The following is a 23113-nucleotide window of genomic DNA, read 5'->3' as shown; positions in this document are numbered from 1 at the left end:
TTGGGAAAGGCTGAGCCTGGCGCACCTTGAGGAAGAGCACAGAGAAGGCGGGGTGTGTTTCTGAAGCCTGGAGACTCCTCCCAAAGACAGGAGGTAAAACTAGACCTCCCACCACAGCGGTGGCCCACCAGGAAACTCCGAGTGGGCCCGGCAGACACGTTTGCTCTGCTCTTAACGTGCTTCCGTAGGACTGCCCATGAGGCTCAGCCTCAGCAATTTCTACAAGGAATGAGACACACTCCACTGCAAAAGCACAAGGAGCAGGATTGAGGCCATGTTGGGTACCAGAGGCTTCAACACAGGTTTCAGAACCCAAAATGTAGGACAAATTGCACATGTTACGAGCCAGATGGCACTTGTTTACCAACTGCAGAGCGGCAGCACAGTAACCATCATGGTTTATATGGCCATTGGTTTCAGAAATTTCCAGCTAAACTCCCCCACCCACAGCTGCTCAAAGAACAGTTTCCAAATCAAGTTTTAAAAATAGCTGCTCTTCCAATAACTTAACATCCTGGGCCTCCATTCTGAGCATCCCCAGATGGCTGGGCAGGCTGGTGCTGAGCATGGGGCAGCACCCATGGGAGGCAAGCCTAGAGGACTTCTTGGAGGAGGTGCATCTGTAAACTACTTACTACTCATTTCCTATGAAGAGGTGAGAATGGAGAGTTTAGAAACATTTGCAGCCATGTGACATTGCCGGGACGTCCAACTCCTGGCTGACCAGTTCCAGTATCCCATGGCCATTAGCACACGGCCTGAGCCGCCTAAAATTTCTGTGTAGTTGACGTTTGTCAACTGTAATCCAAAACGGCAGAAATCTGGAATTGTCTCCTCAAAACATAATTTTAACTATAATTTATCACGATCGATTGTGAAGATTGACTTCTGATGAGGGATTGGAGAGGAATGAAGCATGGCTTGCTTCAACTTGGACAAAACTTAAAGACCAGCCTGCGCTTGCTGAGTCGACTTCACAGGCTCCTCCCGGATCCCCGTCCACACGTCTCTGCGGTGTTTGCCTAGCACGAGTGTTCTTACAACGAAACACACAAATCATTTAGGTAGACACGTCTCCCTACGGGGAGGGTGGTTACTCAATCAGACAAGGAAGAAATAATCTCACTTGTCACATTAAAAATGTCAAATACTGAATCAACAGTGTTCATTTATTGTATTATATGAAAGTATTATTTTGTGAGACTTTGAAAATTTCAAAAAAACAAAGACTGAACTTTACCACAGATAGTTTGAGAGACATGGCCCTAAAGGGAACTCTCGTGGCAGGATGGGAAAGCGGCGAGTGTGTGTGTGTGTATGACGGGGTGGTCAAACACAAGGGCAGAGGGATAAAACCGCTCCTTTTCAGCAATAGAAACACTCCTGCGTTGGGTAATCACATACTGCATAGTCTCTATGATAAACAAAAACATTTGTTTCCATTCTGGTGGAAACGAAAATAGACCTCTTCCCTTTCCGGAGCCAGCTCTGCGACAGGCTAGGCAGCGCAGGGCCAACATCACGGAGGGCTGCAATCTCGGGGTCGACCCGCGGGGATCCGATATGCCCTCACGATGCAAAAGCCAACTGTTCTGGAGGTACAAGCCACAAAGGCCCTGCCGCCCGGCCCCTCCACCCTCCCTTGCCCCCTGTCTCACCCCGGTCTTTGCGGAAACCTGACCGGAGGGTCCTGAGCTTCAGTGAGACCCTCGCCACGGCAGAAAACGACAGGGCCTCCGCCAGTAAACAGAAGCCAACTCTCTTTTCTTTTAGAATCTAGAAGTCCAGGGCCGGTCCCGTGGCCGAGTGGTTAAGTTTGAGCGCTCCACCTTCGGCAGCCCAGGGTTTCTCTGGTTCGGATCCTGGGCGAGGACATGGCACTGCTCATCAGGCCATGTTGAGGTGGCGTCCCACATGCCACAACTAGGAGGACCCACAACTAAAAGTATACAACCATGTACTGGGGGGGTTGGGGGAGAAAAAAAGTGGGGCAGGGGGAGAAGAAACAGCAATAGCTTGCCAATGACATTCTGGTCATGTCCTGGATATGTCATTTGTTTCTTCAGTTTAAAAAAAAAAAAAAAGAATCCAGAAGTCCGAGGCCAGCGCACCGAACTTTAGTTTTAATTTACTTCTACCACAAGAGTGACTGACGTGGATTTTTTTTCTTCCTGCCAAAGAACACAAATGCAAAGTGAGTGGTTCATATATATGATTAGAGGGGCCCCTTTGGGAAACTCAGAGTCCTGTGGAAAAATGCCAGCGGTGATGAGTGAAGGGGTGGGAAGAGCAGGCCGCTGTGGGCCTTCAAACGACAGTGCTCAGGAGTCACAGAATTGAGATCATTCTGTCCCTCACCGTGCTCCCTCAGCATGAGCCGAGGGCAGACCCCCTGCGAGGCCTGGAGAAATGCAGCCAAACGAACTTAAGAAGGCAGCTCCCCTTGTCTGGATCAGAAGGGGGTTGGGCAAGAAAAGAGAAATTGCTTGGAATTTGTCGATTTGTGATTTTTTAAAACTTCAGACTAACTTGTCTTCTCCGATCTGTAAACTATCAACGTCATGTCCTCAGCCTCTCTCGGCATCCTTCTTTCTCTCCCCTTGAGTGTGATTCTGAAAAGGTGGCCGTGGTGATCCCGTGAGCACTCACTGTGTCCCAGAGGTGGAGCAGAGGTGACTTGCCTCCAAGGGGACGCCTGGTGGGCGCGGTTTCACCTGCCTGTCCGGGGCCACGAGAAGGTCATTTCCTTCGGGATTCGTCCCTTGCAGAAAGGCTTCCTCGGGAACTCCACTGATACGCCAATCTGCCCAAGTGACTGGGTCTTCACTCAGTGACAGAGGCACCAGCCTCCGATCCTGCCTGTATCACTGCCGACCTCGGCGCTTGCTCGACTTTGAATCCTTCAGTGGCAAGACGACCCGGCGGTGCCAAACCGACAATTTCCCGCTGGAAGGAAGATGTGCCATGGTAAGTGGTGACGTGCGCCTAGAGCACAATCCATCCAATCAACGGGTTCCTCAAAATGAAAAACCCTACGAGCTGTCCTTACAGGTGCTCTCGGGTAAAAATTATACTCCCGAAAGACGCAACTTTCCTTTTTTCTTGTATTCAACTCCAAAAGAAAGGGAACTCCTCTTGGCTGGCTAGGCCAGGCTGGAAAATCCACCTTCCCCCACCCCGAGCACATGCACGCCTCACACACTCTCTCGCTCACACCCACAGGCTCACTTAGGCATGCATGCTCACACACGCACAACTCTCAGTCTTGCATACAGTCTCTTGTGTGCACACTCAGTCATGGGCACACACTCAATCACACATGTGAGCAGACACACTCACTCATGTGCACACACTCACAGGCACATTCTTTAACGTGGTAACGATTTGCAGGGAGAACTGGAACTTTCTTATCTGACAGGCGAGCACACACGCTTTCTTCAGAGAGTAACTGCATGTTGGGATTTGTGCTGTTCACTGACGGAGGGTCCCCAAAAGTAAAACGCTCTGTACCCCCTCCCTTGTGTCATTTTAAAAGGGGTGACAGGTCAGAGGCCACGATGGTATCTTCAAACCAGAACGAATCACACCGGAAGGGGAGAGAGGGAGGCTCGCCATCAAGGATCCCACACTCAGGAGACCCTAAGTCTCAGTGATCGGTCCTGAGCACCGTGAACACATCTCTGCTGTAAAACGCTGAGGGGGAAATTGATCCAGGTCGCTTCTCCCTGCCAGCATTTGGCAGGCCAGGAGCAGCTACTTCCCCGCCTCCTGCAGTTCCCTCAGTGAGGCCTGGAGGAGGCGCTGAAGCTTCCAGAACACCTTGGGGGCCGCTCTCTGGGGGTCCCCAGCTGGGCCCCCCGGGTCTGCGCATTCCCGCACCGCCTCCCGCAGCTGCCACTGAAGCTGGAAGGAAATGGCAGAGCTCTTGAGGGTCGAGGAAAACCAATGGCGGAATATTTTGTCACAGACGACCTGAGGGGAAGGAAGGTGAGTGGTTAGTGCAGGGCAGCAGATCATCCTGGAAAGCTTCCGGAGCAACAGGGTCTTACACAGACCCTCGTGCTTCTCCCACGGCCCTGGGTTCCTGCAGGGGGGAACCACAGAGCTCCTTTGGTTCTAAAAGGCGCCTTCCCTTCTGGACCTAAACTGCTCAGCACCATGAATAAACCGCCTCAGAGAGGAGAAGGCCACCTCCGTATGAGGTAGAAAATTCCATTTCTAGCCTCAGAGCATATGGGGAAAGTGCTGGGTGACATTTCAGAAAGGACTGAAGACGTTTCTGAAGAGAAAAGGGAGCAGAAAGTCACAGGCAGCCGCGGCTGCATAAGGAGTGGGCCCCTGGGCAGGCCTGAGGGCAGCCAGCCTGGCTCTGCCACCACACTGCTGAGGCCGGGCTTTCCTACCCATCCACTGGTCACAGTGACAGTGACAGCCGCCTGACAGGGGTGTCCTGAGGGTCAAAGGATGCTGTGGTGAGAAGCAGTATGCAAACGTGACAGCACTTTGGGGTCAGGAGAAAGGGATATTGGAAGGGAAAGGCTCTGTTAAGGAGCCTTTGAAATGTTGTATTTTAGGAGCAGAAGTAAAAATTAAGCCACGATCTCACAGCCTTTAATTCTAATAAGGTATGAAATTCACTAATGGTGAAAATCTCCTTAAACGCTCAGTTTAAACATGTTGTTTGTTTTATATCTTTCATAGTTTCCCCCCTGTTGAGAGAATTGTACTGGGAGCTGCATAATTAAAGAGCTTCATTTTTCTGCATCCCACTTTATATTAGACTCATTTAGCAAACGCCTCCGTTCTCAGAGCCACTGTTTCATAGAGGACACATAACTTTAATTTCCATTTCCCAGTCCCCGCAAAGGCGAGGATTCTTTTGAAAAACAAATTCTCTTATTTCTTTTTTGAATTGATAATGTATTTTCACGTGCAAAAATTTAAAATATCCGGAAAGACAGACGGTAATCTTAGTCTCTACCCCACTCCTGACAGGCAGACACTCAGCTCCCAGCTCTGAGAGGCAACCGCTTCCTTGCATATCTTTCTAGGGAGAGTCTACCCGCACAAGAGCCTACGTGCACATTTCCTTTTCCTTTTACGTTACACAAATGGCAGCGTATCACACACACTGGTCCAGGGCTGCTGTTCCCTTTTAACCAAACATCAGGCAGAGCCTTCCACACCAGTTGGTACAAGGATACTCCATTTGTTTTCATGACTGCACCTCAAAGGCGTGAAGTTATCATAAGTCATTTAACTAGTTTCCTACTGATGGAAATTTAGGTTCTTTACTAACTTTTGCTATTATGAACAATGCTACAGTAAATATTTTGCATATGGGGCTGGCCCCATGGCCAAGTGGTTAAGTTCTCGTGCTCTGCTTTGGGGTCCCGGGGCTCACCCATTTGGATCCTGGATGTGGACCTACATACCACTCATCAAGCCATGCTGTGGTGGCATCCCACACAGGAGAACTAGAGTGACCGACAACTAGGATATACAACTATGTACTGGGGCTTTGGGGAGAAAAAAAGAAAGAAAGAGGAAGATTGGCAACAGATGTTAGCTCAGGGCCAATCTTCCTCACCAAAAATAATAATAATAATTAATTAACAAATAAATATTTACGTATAATGTCATTTTTATTTTGCACGTGTGACTAAATTTCCAGAAATGGAAGTTCTGGGCCAACAGGTTTGCGTCTTTTTTGTTTTGATAGATATTGCCAAATTCACCCCATAAAAGTGGTACTGAGTTACACCTTCCTGGCAACGTTCAACAAGAATGTTTATTTCCCCCATGCCCTCACCAACTTGAGTTCTCTTTCATTTTTGCCAACCGATGGGTAAAAATGGTTTAATTTGCATTTTTCTTCTCATCAGTCAGGTTGAAAGCTATTTGTGCTTCTTTTTCAGTGAATGGTCAAGTTCACATCCTTTGCCCATATTTCTATCAGATTGTCAGCCTTTTGCATATTAATTTGTAGATGCTCTTTATATCTTAAGGATGTTAGCCCCTTGCTTAGGTTGGTTTCCTGGGGAGCAGACTCTAAGATGGTGGTTTGCATGCAGGATTTATTGAGGGAGGTTCTGGAGGACCACACCTCCGTGGAACTTCAGGAGAAGGCAAACTTCTGGTGCTGGGATGGCCTACAGAGCTGTTCCTCATTGAGGCCAGTGGGCTGGGCTTTGCATATCCCCCACTCCCACTGACCAATCACTAGATGCTGCCCCTGGGATGAGGGGTAACCATGGTGAAGAAGCTCTGGTGGGCCCAGGACAATCCTGGGGGACCCTCTCTGAGCCTCAGCCTCTGGAGGTAAGGGCCCCCTCTGTCCTCTACTCTCCTGGTCTGTAAGAGCAACTGCAAATATTTTGCCAATTTTCTCATTTAACTTTTTAAAATTTTCTCATATTTTTGGTAATTTTGTTTTAGCCATGTGGATTTTTTTAAGGTAATTAAATTTGTCATTTGTTCCTCTTATGGCCTCTGAGCTTCATTCCATACCTAGAAAGACCTTTCTCACTCTGGGATAGTTTAGATTCTCCCAGGTTTTTTCTGGTACGTTAAGGGTTTCATTTTTCACGTATTTGAGCCACCTGGAATTTAGTTTGATGTAAGGAGTGAAACAGGAGTTAACTTGATCATTTGTGCCTGGCTACCCAGTTTACAAGCACCATCCACTATATAACCCAGCTTTCCCCTCACTGGTCTGAATGCAACTCTGTCACATACTAAATGTCCATATGTCATTAGATCTATTTCTGAAATTTTAAAAATTCTATTCCTTTGATCTGTCAGTTAGTTTATGAAGGCAGGGACTTTGTTTGAGTAGAATTTTAAGTTAGAAAAGTAATATATAACCACTGTAGAAAATTTACAAAATATAGAAAAGATGAAGAAAATAAAAATTATCTGTAATCCTATCACCCATAAATAATTGCTTTGGACATTTTGTCGTCTATCTTTCCAATTACATACTCTTTAACAAAAATGGAATCATATGGTAAATACTGATTTGAAACCTGCATTTTTTCACTAAATGAATGTTTCATATTTTCTCATATCCTTAAAGAAAGTATAATTTCATTTCTAGGGCTTTATTCAAAGGCAATAATCAAAATATGCACAAATGAAATTGCTCAGCTAAACAGCGTGAATATTTCTGAGTCACACTCCAGAGAAATGCAGAAATTTACAATCACGGTAACAATATGGACTCATCTACTTCCCTGAGGCCTCATCTGTTAATTAATAGCATTTTAACAACTATTCCCAATAGTCAAAAATGAAAAACTATTATCATTGGGTTTTAATTTGCATGTCTTTTAATAGTAAGATTAAATAATTTTGCAGGTTCTTTGGTCACTGGATTTCATCTCTTGTGTATTCGTTATACATTCTTGTCTTGCCAATTTTGTGTGAGTGGCCCCCTGGCCTCTTAACGGATCTGTAAGAGCCCTTTATATATTGAGGATAGTAACCTCAGTCTCTCATTATGCTGCAAAGGGCAGGTGTTAGTGCTTCCCCCTTGTGGGATGAGGTCACAAGGTGGGCGATGCTCTAGTGAAAAAAATCACCTTGTTCCCACAGCTGAAAAAGAATGATTTTATTGCAGACCCACCGAGGGTGGGATCTCCCTAACTCTAGACTCAGCCTGAAAGCCTGGACCCAGGATCCATTCCTATTTGTCGCTGATCTCCTGGACTCGTGACACATGTTTCCTTCTCCCTCTATTAACCACCCACTGGCCCCACCCCTCCCTGCCTCAGCTGTAGTATCTGTGCAGCCTCTCTAGTTTGGCCAGTTTCTCAGGACTGCTTTGCACTCCTTTCAGTCTTATCCTTGATGGATAGGCCTCTGGGTGCTCATTCTTTGTGTGCGTGTGTGTGTGTGTAGACGCGGAGACTAGACCCAGAGAGAACAGCTATCCACGCCCCCATAGCTGGGGGGAAGCCCAAGAATGGGCTTTGCTGGGATCTCCAGCCATTAGACCCCGTAGGGTCACTTGGCCAATAACCTCATGGGGTTGACAACGAAGAACAAATGCCCACCCCATCTGCACCGTCCCTGACCTTACTGAGCACATGGAGCCCAGGTGACACAGAAGGGGTGACCTTCAGGTACATTAACAGGACGCTACAGGGCTAGCAGGCAGAGGCAGCCAGAGGGAACATGGTCCGCCCCAGCCCGTGCAGCCGCTGTTACTCACCTGCAGGTTGCTGTTGACTCGCTGTGCTCCGCACTTGTTGACTCGCAAATCACACTTTGAAAAACAGTCAAAGAAATTGCAGTCTTCATCTCCTGTGCAATTCTGCTCAAGAATTTCCCTCATTTTAGGTTCAAAAAACGCCATGTCCACATCAATAGCCACCACCTGTAGCCAAAACAGCAGAGGGTTATCCAAAGGACACCCTGGGTGCTTAGCACAGAGGGAGCCTGTGCAGACCCTGGGTTCCCATGTGGGGGTGCAGGGGGTACAGACTGCGGGCACCCCAGAGCTCTGCCAGCAGGAGAAGGAGTCCAGGCCATGTGGGGAGCTGCTTGTTTCATCTACACAAGCAACTGACATAAATTCTATTGCAAGAGTTTAACTGAAAAAAGGACCTTTGCTGTCACTAGTGAAAGCCTAGGATTTGGGACTATAACTAGAAGTGTTACTTTTCATTTTAAACCTTTTCTCGGCTTTAAAAGTAGAATCTCTGAAATGTCTTAAAAATGAATTAATTCCCCCTCCATTGCTTTACCACTGTGGTCTCTTGACCTTCAAGAGTCAGGAATATAAAAGCTGTGAGATACAGAGAATCTACCCCCATGACTATAGGCAACGAAAGGAAACGACACTCAAGGGGGCAGCTGTGTGGGCATGATGGTGAGGATGAGGTGGATGGCACCTAAGTTGTCTGTTTATAGCATGTCTGTTTCCTGAGTCAACTGACTTCCAACCCACTGGTTAGATTGAAACGTGGGGGTAAATGGCAGTGTCCAAGTTCTCAAATTAGGGTTGAGAACATGGGGACCCTGATCCAACAGCATCAGATACTAAATCCCATCGTCAGCATGAGAATACGATGGCCCCAGGGAATCGCAGATTTATCTTCGTGGCTTCAAACCAACTAAGCTTCAAAACCAGAAAAAGAATAACATCTAAATTATGCAGATATTCCTCCACCACCTGAATAAAAAAAAAAAAAAGAGCTCAAACCTGAGAAAACCTGGAGTCTGCCCAAATCAAGCAGTTGTAGCTTCGAGCTATTAAAAAGCTACTAGAAGTTTTGATGAATCTGGTGGCGACGGAGGCATTACACAAGCCTTCACAGGTCAGTCTCAAAATATCAGCCCTCCCTTCTCCCTTTGGTAGCATCTCAAAAGAGGGTTCGTTTGTCTGTGTCCATTTCCTCCTCAGTTCTATGCGATGTTGGGAGGCACGTTCCTGGGTTTGGGTTTTTGTTTTTCATTCAGGATTGATGCTGGAAGGCAGTAAATTTTCTTGGGGATTAGTCAGGACAACAGAGGAGGGAAAATAATTTATTTCAGAATATGCGGAGAATAATGAAAATAAAGAAAGGGGAAGTTTTCCCGATTTTAAGAGCTTTGCCTAATTACTAATTCAGGCAGAGCAAACAGAAATTATCCTTTTAATCAATTTTCCTAACTCATTCTTTAGCCATAAGCAATAGCTCATTTCATTATTTACACTGGTTAATGCAGTAAAAATGTGTGAAGCTATGCTAATGAATCTATTGTCTTTACAATTTATTATTGGGGCCACAAGACCCGTCTGGTCTTTCTATAGTTTCTGGCAATCTCCCCAGCTTCCCCTAGGCCCATAGATGGAATTGCAGCTCCTTGCAACTTCTCTCTCCCATTTCTGATGGTTCCCTTCTCATTTCCCAGGGAAAGTCAGATTTATCTTTTAATTTTTCACGTATGGCACAGAATGGCTGCAGCTATTGTAAGCCTGACTTTCTGCACCTGAAATAAGAACAGTAACAACACAGACAGAAATCCCGCATGAGGCTTCTTAAATAGTATCAGCAGAATCGTAACATTCTTCCTGTGTGAAATTACCTAACTTGCATCGTCTTCTTCAAATTTCATCCTGGCATCAGACTACAAAGGATGGATGAGCATTATTTCATTCTCCACTGAAAAGTGTGGCTCTAGAGTAGGAAACACGGCATCTATCTGGAAGGAGTACTACTGGCAATAGTTTGGGAGCACGAAGTAATGATGTTTCCTAGTGGTTCGTTTGCAACCACTGGATAAATTGTCAAGACCTGCAGTGGGGACCTGGAGAAAGCGAATGGCTTTGCATCATCAATTCTTCCATGTCATCTGAGGGACACCACCTGCTTCCACCCGGGCAACACCACCACAGGGGCGAAAGAGAGGACCCACCTGCTGGTCCCTTAGCTCCCTAGGGCTCAAACTTGACCACGAATCAGAATCACCTGGAGGCTTGTTCCTAAAACAGTAGGTCTGTAGGTCTGGGGTGGAATCGGAGAATTCGAATTTCTAACAAGGCCTCAGGTGATGCTGATACTGCTGGTTTTCACTTAAGAGTTGCAAACTCATAAACTTCTTGAACCTCAGTGTCTGTAAGGAAGGCTTAGCCAAGAGGAATTCTCCGTCCTCCCTTCCGACTCTCACCCGAGTAAGTGCTCAGGCAGAGGTAAGGCCTGTGTGCTCTGGCGCCGGTCCACAGGACAGAGTTTGGGTCTAGGTCAAAGAGTGTGGTCATGATTTCATTGAACAAATATTTCGTGCCTATCGTGCGAAAGATGCTGGAAAGCACAACTCAGATAGACCACACAAGCCAGGAGCATCCCACACTGCCCACTCCCCAGGGAAGACCCACCAGCCCCACCTCCCCCATAAAGCCTTTCTTTCCCGGGAGCCCAGCCCATAACTCCCTCAACTTTGGTGGCACCTGTTGAGTTCCCTCATTGACACTTCCTAATGTTTGCTGGATGGAAAAACAAGTGATCCAACGATGAGAAGAGCTGGCCCCGAAACTGCCCAAAGCCAGCAGTTGTGTGTGGACGCTCCACATCTCCTCTCCCAAGGCCTCAGGGTGGCTGCATCCCTGGGACTTCTCTGAGGAGCATAACAATGGGCCCTCATGTCCATTACATAATCTTCCTGCTCATGAAGCTGGGAAGCCTGGCTCAGGAGCTCAGCTCTAAGAAGGAAGCTGGATTAATCTGGGATGTCCCTCCCCTTCACAACTCGTCTAGAGGGGTCTCCTGGAGCTCAGGGTCTTGCAGACAGGGATGAGCTCCTCCAGAGCCCACTGCCCAGTGTGCAGATCCTCCTAGAACTTCCCAGAACCTGCTGGAACCTCTCAGCTCTTTCCCTTCCACACTTCAAGCCACCCCTGGCTTATCAGCCCCTCTGGGGCGGCCAGGGCATTAGGACAAAGTTTAGGCAAGATGCTACCACACCCTTCACAGTGACAAAAACTTGATTGGAAAAGGGATTTATACTGTTGACAAATTTAGTTTTCTAGATTTCAGGCTGTTTTAAGAAGGCATTCCTATGCCACCCGCCATGGAGGCCCATGGCTGGCAGTAGTAGTACCTTCTTTTTGTCCCTTTATGTTTTTAACCCAGATGAAGAGCATTGTTCCACCATGAGCTGGCCCCTACAATGACCAGCCCCCTGAGGTGGCCAGAGTTAAGCTGGCCTGGCCGTTCACCTGCTAGCATTTGCAGTGTAACAGCAAACTCCTTGCGGCAGGAGGAGTGACCCCAGACAATGACACAGTCACACCTGCGGCACCCCAGATCATTGCGGCATTAATCTGACACTGGGGTCTAGCGTAGCTGGGAGGGAGCGGAAGGAGGTTATCTTATAATAAAACACAGGAGCCCCTCCTGCTGCTGCCTCTCCACCTCATGTAGCTCTTGTACACCTGCACTGCCCAGAGAGGGAGGGAAAATTCACCTGCCCTCTACAGAGCGGTGCAGAGGCAGATATTTCCACCTGGCAGGATTTTCCCTTGCAGATGGCACCAAAACTCCAGTGGACGTTCCAGAAGTCTTACCCACAGAAGGGAAAGTAACAAGAACCTCTCCAGGAAGAAAGTACTAGAAAGAGTTGCACATTATCATAGAGCATGGGCAGTTTGAAAACAGCGTCCCCCACCTGGGACATTGTACAAATGCCCCCCAAAGGTCATCGCTCCTCATCACCCCCCCGGCTCGTCATCTCCTGAAGATTGTTTCTGTGCTCAGCAAACGCCTGCTTCCAAATAAGCTCTAAGAGGCTTCAGAGCAACCAGAACAGCCCTAAGGGAGAACACATCTCCCCTTGCTGGCCTTCTACCTCCGGCCCTAGAGGCTGTCCCTTACAGCGCCCACTCCTGTAGGGCATAAGGTGCACTTGTTCTGCAAGTTCTCGCATTAAAACCCCGAAAGGAGGTGCTGCGGCAGGTCGGGGTTGTCCAGGCTAGAAGGTTGCATAACGTTACAATGTTTTCCTGGGATTCCAGAAATCCTCTCATCTACAACCACCTAGACCCAAAAGTTCTGTCCTCCCCGGCAGAAATACAGCCCCCCAGAGCCACTCACCGTGAAGTCACTCCTGATGGCAAAGTTTTCCGGCTTGACGTCGCAAAGGTGGAGGCGGTGGGAGAAGTCGTTGTCAAAATGGCTCACCATGTCCAAGAAGCTGAGCGCCATGTCGCTGATGGCCTTGGCCTGGCCCCGGCCACCCGGGGAGCCACCCGCGGCCCCGTCAAGCGGGAAGAGGGCCCTGTGGCGGGGGCTGCCGGCCGCCAGGTACTCCACGGCGTAGAAGTGGCCGCAGGAGCCCAGCACAGGCAGGGCGTGCCGGCTGAGGTCCCGCAGCAGGCTCAGGAGGACGAACTCCTCCTGCTGCAGCAGGGCCCACAGGCTGGCGAGCTGGCGGCGCCAGCGCGGGCCACGGCCCCGCGGCCACAGCGCGCCCAGGCGGCTGCGGGACAGCTCCAGGCCCAGGGCGCTCCTGACCTCCCCGGCCACCAGCAGGAGCAGCTCGGCCTCCAGGACGTCCTGGCCGCCCTCCTCGGCCGGGCCCTCCAGCAGGCTGAGCGGCGGGAAGCTGGCGAAGTCCTCCTCCTTGGACTTGAGGATGACGGGCCGGCCGCGCCAGTCGGCCTGCAGCACCTTCTTGCCCCTCTCGTAGTACAGGCAGCGCCGGTACCGCAGGCGGCCCGCCGCGCACAGGTCCTCGCAGAGGTCCCCCGCCAGCGCGCCGCCCTCGTAGTCCTGGCACTGGAAGGAAGGGGACAGAGGGTCACAACCCGCGAGGGGTGGAGGAGAGGGATGGAGCTGGTCCCTGCGCTCAGGACGCTTCTAATCAGCTGTTGAGAGAAACCTCACGAATGTGACCCCCACAGGCTTTCAGGTCAGTGAGTAACGCAGTGAAAGACTTAAAGGAGAGTCTCAGATTTATGATGTTACTCCAGCGGGCCCAGGGCCAGGTCTCCAGAATCAGGACATCCGGAGGCCAGCAGGTCTGCCAACGGCCGCTGTGTGATGCTGGGAAGAGGCTTTCTGCCACCTCAGCTTCAGTGTCTTCAACTGGCAGTGAAAGGGCAGGGCCAGGCCAGCAGTTCTCAACTCCGGCCACTCCTTAGGGTCACCGGAGAGCTTTAACCCCATCCAAGAACAGCTGAGTGGGACCTCGGGAGGTGGGGCCGTGGCGACCACAGTAAGGACCCTTCCTGCAGCAACGTTCGCTGAGCCCGCTGCTTTCCCGCTGCTGTAAGGCCAGCAGCCTCTGGGAGGATTAGGGGGTTCCCAGAAGCCCCTGCAGGGAACAGGGTTTGATACAGGCCTGGGGGCTGGTAGCATCAGTGGGACTAGAGGCGGAGGGCCCCAGGGACGCCTGTCAGAACAAAGGATCCGCACGGATAGATTCTGGGAGTGTAGGGGCATCTGGTGCCTGGCGGAGGTGAGGAACCCTCACGTGGGGGCGTTTCTCCTATATGTCAGGGGCTCTTGGAACGGGTGCCACATGAGGGGACCCAGTGACCCCACCACCACACTACAAACATCTCTAAGAAGACGGTCCAGCCAGACCCTGCCCGAAGGACCTGCTAGAGGGGGTTATAGGGAGGCTGGTGTGGAACAGGGGGAAATTGAGGATTCTTATTCTTTCTCTTTCATTTTTTAGGAAACCTAAACCTCTAGACTCAGCGTATTTTCTAACTCCGCCTGTTTCCCCCACAGATGAATCTTCCCCCCACATCAGCAGATGCAGGCCTCTAGAACTCCTGCAGCACATGAGACAAGAGCATCACCCTAGCTCCATAAGGTAATGAGACACGTGGAAAACCACAACGTGTTTTTTCACTCTACTTCGTTTATTCCAAAGTGCCTTGAATGGCCAGCTGGGGCAATGCTCAGGACACTGTGTGCAGAGAAGAAAGGATTGCACTGAGAGCCAGAAGGCCAGGATCTGGCCCTGGCTGTGCTGTGACATCCTGAGCAGGCCACCTGACCCCTCTGAGTCACAAAATTCCTCCCCTGTGTCACACCTAATTGGCCTCCTTTGCACAGTTTTTGGACAGGCTGAGTGAGAAAAGTGTGTGGAAGCCATTGACTTTACTCAAGTGCAAGGCATCGTGAGTGCCCTTGCATAACCCAGGCGTGTAACTCTATGCTGTTCAGAGACTCTGGTTGTTTCATGCTGGTCAGCTTCATTAAGCCCAAGTACATTATAAGCAGCTCCTTAAAGTCAGACTATGTACCTCCAATGCCTGGACATATGAATAATTCCAAAATCCACAAAACTCTGAAAACTGCAAGTTTTTCATGACTTATTTGGCCTCGTGTGGAGTCAAACCCAACTGAAAGGATGTGAGGCTATTTATAGTCGGAATGTATTCAACTTGGTGTAAATTTGCATACATTTTGCTGCAAAATTATTAATTTGTTTGATAGTGGTGCTGCCTCATACGAAAAATATAAGGCATATGCTCCATATTATCTAACACCCAAAAAACTGTGAATTCTAAAACACGCCTGGCCCCAAAGTGCTAGATAAGCAATTGTGGGTCTTTATAGATACTGGAGGCTAATTGTTGAAATTCTATTACCAAAGTGCTTATTGGAAAGATATACTTCCAGTCTTAAAACAAGTATCCTGGATTTTCAGGGCCATTTCGGGCAGTAGCTGGACAACACCCCCAAAAACCCAAGCCATCTGACCTGACCCCTCGGGCCTCCTGCTGAGGGGTCTCCTAAAAGCCCCTTCTCCTTTGGGGGCTTTCGATCTCAGTATATTGTATTAGGGGGAGGGGTCACGCTGGCCAAGCACAAAGGCACAAGCGACGGAGACCTGTAGATAAAGTCAAGAACTGGATCCTGGGACTTGGGAATGCCACCCTGTCTGCTGGGGCTGGCTTTTTTTTTGGAAAAATACAGCCATAATGAAGCTATATTAAACACGCACGAACTGTTCTAAATACACTTCATCGTACAATTTAACTTAGCAAAATTTTGGTAAAATGCGATCATTTTACTTTTAATCCTGGGACCTCTTTCCAAGGCTGGGAGTCATGAAATGAACGTCCAAAGGATCAGGACCCTGTAAGTCGCTCTCTCTTTGCCTAGAACTGCTTCCATATTGTTGCTCGTAAGAAAGTAGCAGCTGATTCGAGCTCCTTTGAGACCTTTCAGGATAATCTTGGAGGTAAAGGGGGGATGAAGGGGTTAAGTGGCTGATACAACCAGGAGTAAAGAGACGTGAATGATAGAAATAATATGGGGTGTTCATTTTATGTGTTACCTTTTTTCCTACTTTATCTGGTATTTACATAGCCTCACACCTCTATAATAAAACTCATAAGAAAATGCAACAATTTTTTCTTGATTTCCTTATAAAGCCCAAAACCCTTCTAAGTATGATGTCCAAAATGGTTTGATTCAATTCCATAAACATTTTTAGAGTGTTGTCACATTTGTAATTTAATCAAAAGTGCTTTTGTATGAAGTATAGAACAGAACTGAAACACAGAGACAAGCAGGTGATAGGACCTCGCCGAACGGGAGGAGGCAGGCCCCAAGCTGAGAGCTGCAGAGCCCAGCCCTGAGGAGAGAAAGGGAATGGCACCCGAGAGGGGAGGCCAGGAGAGCAGTGCAGAAGGCAAGACAGGAGCCGTGGGCCCGGGCCTGTCCGCTGCACGGAGCGGGGGCAGAGAGGGCACCAACTGTGACTGCCCAGGGCCTTTACTCTCCTCATCTGGAACTGCAGCTGAAATGGCCGCTGGCCAGGAGTGACACCTGCGGGCCAAGAAGCCCACTCCATTCCACCAGGACGGAGAATGGCCATGGGCAAGGCCTTGCTTCAGCCACACCGGGCCATCATCAAATTAACAATGTCACTTTCTGAACTTAACTCAGCTGTGTGTGAGCTGAGCCACAATCCAACTACAGATACCAGGAGTTCACAGAAACGGCTGCCTTGGAAATGACAGCAGGGTGTGACATGGGCAAGACAGGAACACAGCCAGGCTTGGCCTCGGGGAAGACTGGGTCTGCCTCCGGGCTCTGCCCCTCACTAGCTGTGTGGCTTGTTTCCAAGTCTGTAACACTGGCTGAGGATATCGTGTCACAGGAGACCTGTGAAGGTCAACCAAGGTCACAGGTGAGGAGGCCCTGTGTGTCTCAGTGAACGCTCCTTCCCCCCACCCTCGTCAGCCCTGGTCATCAGGAGGCGGGAGGTGAGGGGAGCTTCTTCCCTCTTCCTGGAGAGATGCGTCTGAGCTCAATTTTGAAAGACAAATTGCAGGTCTGCCTAGCAGACAAGAAGGGAGAAGGCAATTCTGTCGCAGAGAATAACCTGCGCAAAGACCCAGAGTTGCAAAGTAGCGCGGTGTGTTCAGAGAACCAGACACGGTTCAGGGGAGTGGAGACCAACTGAGGGCTAGCAGCAGGGTGAGACGGTTGGGGGTATCCTATGGAAAATGCCATTTCCTGGGTCTCCACCTGAAAAAAGTGCTCCCTACCCTCAAGGGTCAAGTCAGCCTTCCCCTGGGGCAGCCCAGCCTGCTGGTGGGGATCCTTGTCTCCCTCCTGCGCCCTCGACTCTCTCTAAACAATCCACGTGAGTCACCTGTGCATTCCCCTCCCGGTGGCTCCCACAATAGTATTTTCTACAAAACTGTGTCATTGAAATCTATATGAGACTTGCCTCTGCAAATTTGAAAGGCAGTTCCAAGCAGGAGTTCCAAGACATTTTGAACAATGGTATAATCATCAAATTTGGCATATAACCTATTGATTTTGGAGGGCTACATTAATTTTGGCTGTTTTTCTGGAGATCAGCACCCTGAGGTATAAGAGTGCCTCCACTTGCTGGCAGCCTGCGGGATGCAGTGTTTCACACCGGAAAAAGCAGGGAGTGGAGCCAGCCGCCCAGAACCCCGGCCGGGCCTGCCAGCTGCCACAGGGGAGTCAGGTTTATGACCTCATGTTCAGTGCCCCCATTACCTCGCCTGTCACAGGAGACAGTTTACATTAAGCTATATTTAGTGCGCTAAAAAAGACGTACAAGTGTAGTTCTTACAGACCTGCTCTTTGTTATCATCCTTTATGATGAAGTATTTTTGGCATTTGGGTCCATCTCTTCTTATGTAGAAGGTAAATCCATCCACTGTGGCTATTCTGGTCACCAGTGTGAGATGGGTCTGCAGGGTCTTTTTAGTAATCTAAAGTCTTTTAGTTGATCTTTTTGGTTAGTAGTCTGTGCCTACTAAACATAGAGAAACACTTAATCTAGCGTTTAAAAAAAATGAAGTTAAAGTACAAATTACCAGTTTACAAGCTAATTAAAAACTGTCGTCATGTTAGACACAATAGTGAAACTATTTTATTAGGTGCGTGTCCCATTAAAATAGCTATTTTTTTAGCTCCATAAAAGCGATTTATTTACTTTAACTCTGTTTTTAAAATCAGACTTTAGCAGACTTTTCTCTGAATATGGGGAGGACCTACCTGCCAGCTTGAAGACAGGTACATTTCTGTACCCAAATGTACGTGCACACAAAATCTACAGGTATCAGGTTTTAAAATAAACTGAAAAACACACAAGTTAATCAAGTCTCATTGTAGTTAACTGGCATTTTTTAATCAATTACCGTCACAGCCGCCTCATGTTTCTTATAGATTGTGTACCCACGTGGAAACACACATTGTCAGCCTCCCCAGTTCTCGTAGGAAGCCTTCCTAGAGGTTACTTAGAATCTCTCCAGTTTGTCTCATGGTTCTCAGGCAAAAACAAAACCTGTCCACTCTAGTCTGGGAAACTGTTGACGGGGTCTCAGGGGTCATGCCTAAGGGCTGGGTTTTCCTTTGTGTGTTCGTTTTCGTTTTTAAGGAGCATTAAGCTCCTATGCAGTTAGCAACATTCATATCACACGATGGAATGCCTTTCCCGAGCAGTTACCCTGTGTCCTGTGGAATCTCAGACCGATTAGCCAGCCCACCATGCAGACCCTCTTGACCCCTGGATGGCTTAGAAGATACACATTCCAAACACAGCGGAAGCACTCAGGAACAGAGAGTCATTCACTGCTGTAAAATCTTTCTGGGTATGTGCCCTGGATGCTGTGGTCCCATTAAGGCCTTGGGTTTCTACCACAGCAAAGAAAGATAAGCCTGCCCTATTAAAAATGAATCCCTAATGTAGGCAACTGAATTAAATCTCATCAAGACCTAACTAGCCAAAAGGGAATTAAGGCTTCTGAACAACAGGGTCTGTGGGAATGTTTTTGAGATGCTTTGAACACGATACACTATGGAAGGGTTAAGTAGAATGAGTTGTTACTTACGGTTTTCAACATTGAAAAAACCACTTACTGTCAGGGTCTCTACTATCAGAGCGCACAGGGTCACATCCTGACCCCACAACACACTAACTGTGTGAATCAGGGCAAGTTACTTGACTTCTCTGGGGCTCCCTTTTGTCATCTGCAAATTGGGGCAAGTAAAAGCACACACCTCATAGAGGTCATTGAGGGGATTAAGCGAAATGACAGGTGTAAACTCGGGAGCACTGTGCCTGCCCACAGTGAGCATCAACAGGCGCCCAGAGCGCACATCTCTGCCACTGCGTGAAGTGCTCTGCCTGCAGAACAGACGCCAGGCTTATAAATTATGAAGCGCAGAGTCACCTCGTCAGCCTGGCACAGCCTCCTGACACAGTTCCCTGGAAAAGTAAGGCTCCAGAAACCTCATAGAGAAGCCGAGCAGGGCGTTCGGATGTCTTGATTACGGGATGTCCTGAAAAGCCACAGCAAAACCCTAAGCTCAAAGACCCAGGGCTTGACTCTTTGCAACAATTCCAGTTGGCTCCTCCAGGGTCGCGGAGTGTGGCGGCCTCCCTCAGGAGGTGGGGTGGAGCCTGGGCGGACCAGCAGGCCTGACTCCCAGCTCCTAACCTGCTCCCCAGCTTTCTCCACAGGCTCCCCCACAGGCCAGCGATGCCACCTGCCATGCTGGGGGGTCTGGGAACACAGGCAGGCGTTCACCACCCCTCGGTAGGCTCTGCCAGGGAGAAAGAGGGCTCCCTTTGGCTCAGCTGCAGTCCTCCTTTTGTGCTCTGGCGTTGAGACTGAAAGCTAATGAGAGTCTGGAGGCCAGTCAGAAAAATAACAGCCCGTTTTATTATTAAGGATAAAAGCCAGGCAGAATGAATTGAAAGTGTTTGGGGAGCCGAGAGACAGAGGCGCAATTGAGCCAGTGTCCTGGGAGGCCACAATGCCGGCCTCTCGTGGCAGCCAGGGCCCAGCAGAGTCTGGGCTGCCGAGACTGGGGTCGTGTTCAAAGCTCGTTCTAGCTGAGAGCGTCCTGGGTGAAAGTGAGCCAGGGGGCTGCGTGGGATTCACATCAACACATCCAGAATGGAGAGGGTAGCAGGGGTGACAAGGCCAGTCCTGAGCACTTGCGAGAAATGATGGCTCCCAACAGAGCGTCCGAATGATGCTCCTCAAAAATCAGTTCATCAGTTCAGTGAGACCACGTCAGAGAACTTTAGGGAGACAGACAGACGTGGTATTTCAAACCGTCCTCCTGGCAGTGGGAAAGGCTGAGAGCCATACTGTCGCTTCAGCCTCACATCAGACTGAAACCAACCCCACAGGGCTGCCAAGGAGATTTACTGGTAGGGCCTCTAATCAGAATTGGTTTTAATTTATGAGGCGGAATGCTGGGAAAGTTGTGATTGGCAATTACTTAAATTATATTAGGCTATTTGATTTCCATTAGGCCTTTTCCCACTTAACCAAAGATAAATAAATGAAAAGTGGCATTAGTTTTTCATTTTAATCTAAAAGATTATTACGTTATTTTTGTAAACAGGTATTTTATCCTGGCCATTCTATTAATTTTTGTTCACTGTAATTAGTCAGTCAGCCCCTGCAAAACAGAGGGGAAAAAATCTTTATAAGTGAAAGGAATTTTTAGACGGGTTACTGAGAAAATCAGCGAGCTCTTGCAACTTAATGAAAACTTGGCAGAACTTCATAGTAACCGTGGGTAGATGATAGATAGATAGATAGATAAATGATTGAGCAGTAGTAAGGAGGGGATCAAGGATGTGTGTCTCACCTGCATTATGATCAATTCATGATGTCACAAGTCAGACAATTAAGGAATATGATTTTGTTTTAGCTTGTATGCTTCACTCATTATTTCTTTAATTTTTCCAATCTCACTCTTTTTTTCAAAAAAATCATTTACTTTAAAACTTGTAGGGGCTGCCCCATGGCAAGTGGTTAAGCTGGCGTGCTCTGCTTCGGCAGCCCAGGGTTCAGATCCTGGGCGCAGACATGGCACCACTGGTTAGGCCATGTTGAGGTGGCGTCCCACATGACGCAACTAGAAGGACCCACAACTAGAATATACAACTATGTACGGGGGGGGGGGGGGTTGGGGAGAAAAAAGCAGGAAAAGGAAAAGAAAAAAAGATTGGCAACAGTTGTTAGCTCAGCTGCCAATCTTTAGGAAAAAAAAAACTTGTATGCTATCACGTTTTGAAAACATACAATCTCAAAAGGCCCACCCATACGTAAGCAGTTAGAATGAAAACTTCCCATAGGTTCCTTGAAGATTTCTTAGAAAATAGATCACTTTTCACAACAAATGCTTAGATGGTCCCTGTTTTAGGAAGTGAATAATCAGTCCATGTTACAGTAGTTGCCGCTATCTTCCCTGTCGTCTTGGCTTTCCTTTGGGGCATTCCTGCCTTTATTCAAGTCTCCTGATGCACATAATTTCCCGAACCAACCCGAGAGACTAAGGAGCAGCCACGTTTGGAATCAACTAATGAGCATCTGGGCCCAGGGCGCGCAGCAGCCCGCAAGCCCAGGCGTTTCTCTCCCTACCTGCCCGGCCCAGCTAGGAGCACTCAGGCCCTCCCCTGTTGGGACACTGCTGACATCACGCCAGGACAGGGGTCCTCCGAGGTCCGAGCCGCCTCCGCGGCAAACTCCGCTCCCCTGAGCGCGCTCTGCCTTGGGTCCCGCAGACCGCGCCCGCGGGGAGAGCCGCAGTTTGGGGGCGCAGAGAAGCAGGGGCCCGACTAGCCCTCTGCATCGGGCTCAGCGAGGTGTAGCCCAGGCTGGAATCACAGAACCGCGACCCGAGAGGCAAAGGCATGGCCCCCGCCAGCCCGGAGACCCGCGCCCGCCCGCGCCCTGGCCAGCGCCCCAAGCCCCGCCGCCGGACACGAGACGCGGGCACCGAGGGGCTGCCCGGCTACTCGGAGCAGACCTGCAAAGTTTCTTTAGGAGCGCGGGCTCAGGGGGTGGTGGGAGGGCAGTCAGGCAGGAAGACTGTCTTGGGACAAAGGACCAATTTTGGAGAAGCGGGGAGAGACACTGCTGCGCGCCCTCAGGGAACTCCCGGGCAAAGTCCGCATTCGCGAGACTGGGTCTTGCGCGTCGGGCATTCCACGCAGCACCTCGGGACCCCTCCCCCCGTGGGAGCCACGTCCGCGCCCGAGTCCCGAGCTCCCCGGGCCCGCGGAGGGTGTCCCATCCCATGTGCCCCGGGGCGCGCGGCGCGGGGCGGTGCGGCGGCGGGACCTACCAACGCAGCCAGGATGCGCCGGCTCTTCTCGTCTGTGCAGCGCTCGGAGAGGACGCCTGGGTGCGCGCGGAGCAGCAGCGCGGCCGCCAGCACCCAGCCCGCGGTCCAGGCGGCGCAGGCCAGCAACGCACCCCGCCCGCACCTCCCGCACCGCCCGCGCCACCGGGTCCTGCCCCGCGCGCCCGCCGCCCGCGCCATGGCCAGCCCGGCAGTACCCCGACCCGCCGCCGCGCCCCGCGCTCGCCTCGCGGCTCCGCGCTCTGCCCGGCTCGGCGGGGGAGGGGCAGCGCGAGGGGAGCGCAGGCTCGGCGCGGGATCGCGGGCGCCCGGCGGGTCCTGGGGGTGGAGGGTGTCGGCGGCCGCATCCGGCGCGCCAGCCCGAGCACCCGGGGAAGAGGGTGTGGGCTCGCCGCTCCCGGGTACCCCCGCTGGACGCCCTGCTCCCCACGCCGCACCCGCCACCTTTTCCACTTTTTCTTCTTTTGCACCTTTTTCCCAAGAAGACCAGCTCCCCTCTTAAGCAATCCGCGTGGATTCAAACTCCCCCGGGTTTAGACTCCTGGCTCCTCTGCCAACACATCTTTAATTGAGACAGGATCTCACCCCTTCTCTGGGCGGCGCTCAGTGCCCCGCACTCGATCTTTTCACAGAGCGTCCCCCTCCATTAGACCTCTGGTTACTCTCGGCGCAGCTCCGGCCCCCCCACCCCACATTTACCTCTCTACCACATGCCCCTCCCCTCCTCTGGGTCTGCCCGGACCTGAGTTTCCTCCTGGCCCGCCCCAGGGTGAGATCCCGAGCGTGCGTGGAGTCGGGGATCCGGAACAGTCTGCGGGCGTCGTGGCGACCCCTGGCCGCCGTTCCCAGGAAGCCTCCTGAATCCACCTGGTCTTTGGCTCCCAGGTTGGCAAAATCTCCAGGGCGTCCTTTTCAGGGGTAAAAAACGCCGCACTCTTTAAACATTTCCGCTTACCCCTGGCCAGGAGAAAGCGCTCGCTAGATGTGTCTCAATCTGTGTTTATGTGTAT

The 23113-nt window shown here is 50.2% G+C and overlaps 1 protein-coding gene across 1 annotated transcript; it reads right to left on the bottom strand.

Moving 5' to 3' along the window:
* Positions 1-1143: 1143 nt before the first annotated feature.
* Positions 1144-22558, bottom strand: DIPK1C (divergent protein kinase domain 1C). The gene is made up of 4 exons (XM_044774922.2): positions 22086-22558; positions 12579-13262; positions 8216-8380; positions 1144-3972 (listed from the first exon to the last, which is right to left on the bottom strand). Exons 1-4 carry the CDS (start codon positions 22281-22283, stop codon positions 3754-3756), a joined length of 1266 nt encoding a protein of 421 aa, XP_044630857.2. The 5' UTR covers positions 22284-22558; the 3' UTR covers positions 1144-3753.
* Positions 22559-23113: the final 555 nt, after the last annotated feature.

This window comes from Equus asinus, chromosome 7 (assembly GCF_041296235.1).
Source record: "Equus asinus isolate D_3611 breed Donkey chromosome 7, EquAss-T2T_v2, whole genome shotgun sequence".
Lineage (NCBI taxonomy): Eukaryota > Metazoa > Chordata > Mammalia > Perissodactyla > Equidae > Equus > Equus asinus.
This window is presented reverse-complemented; position numbering and strand designations above follow the sequence as displayed.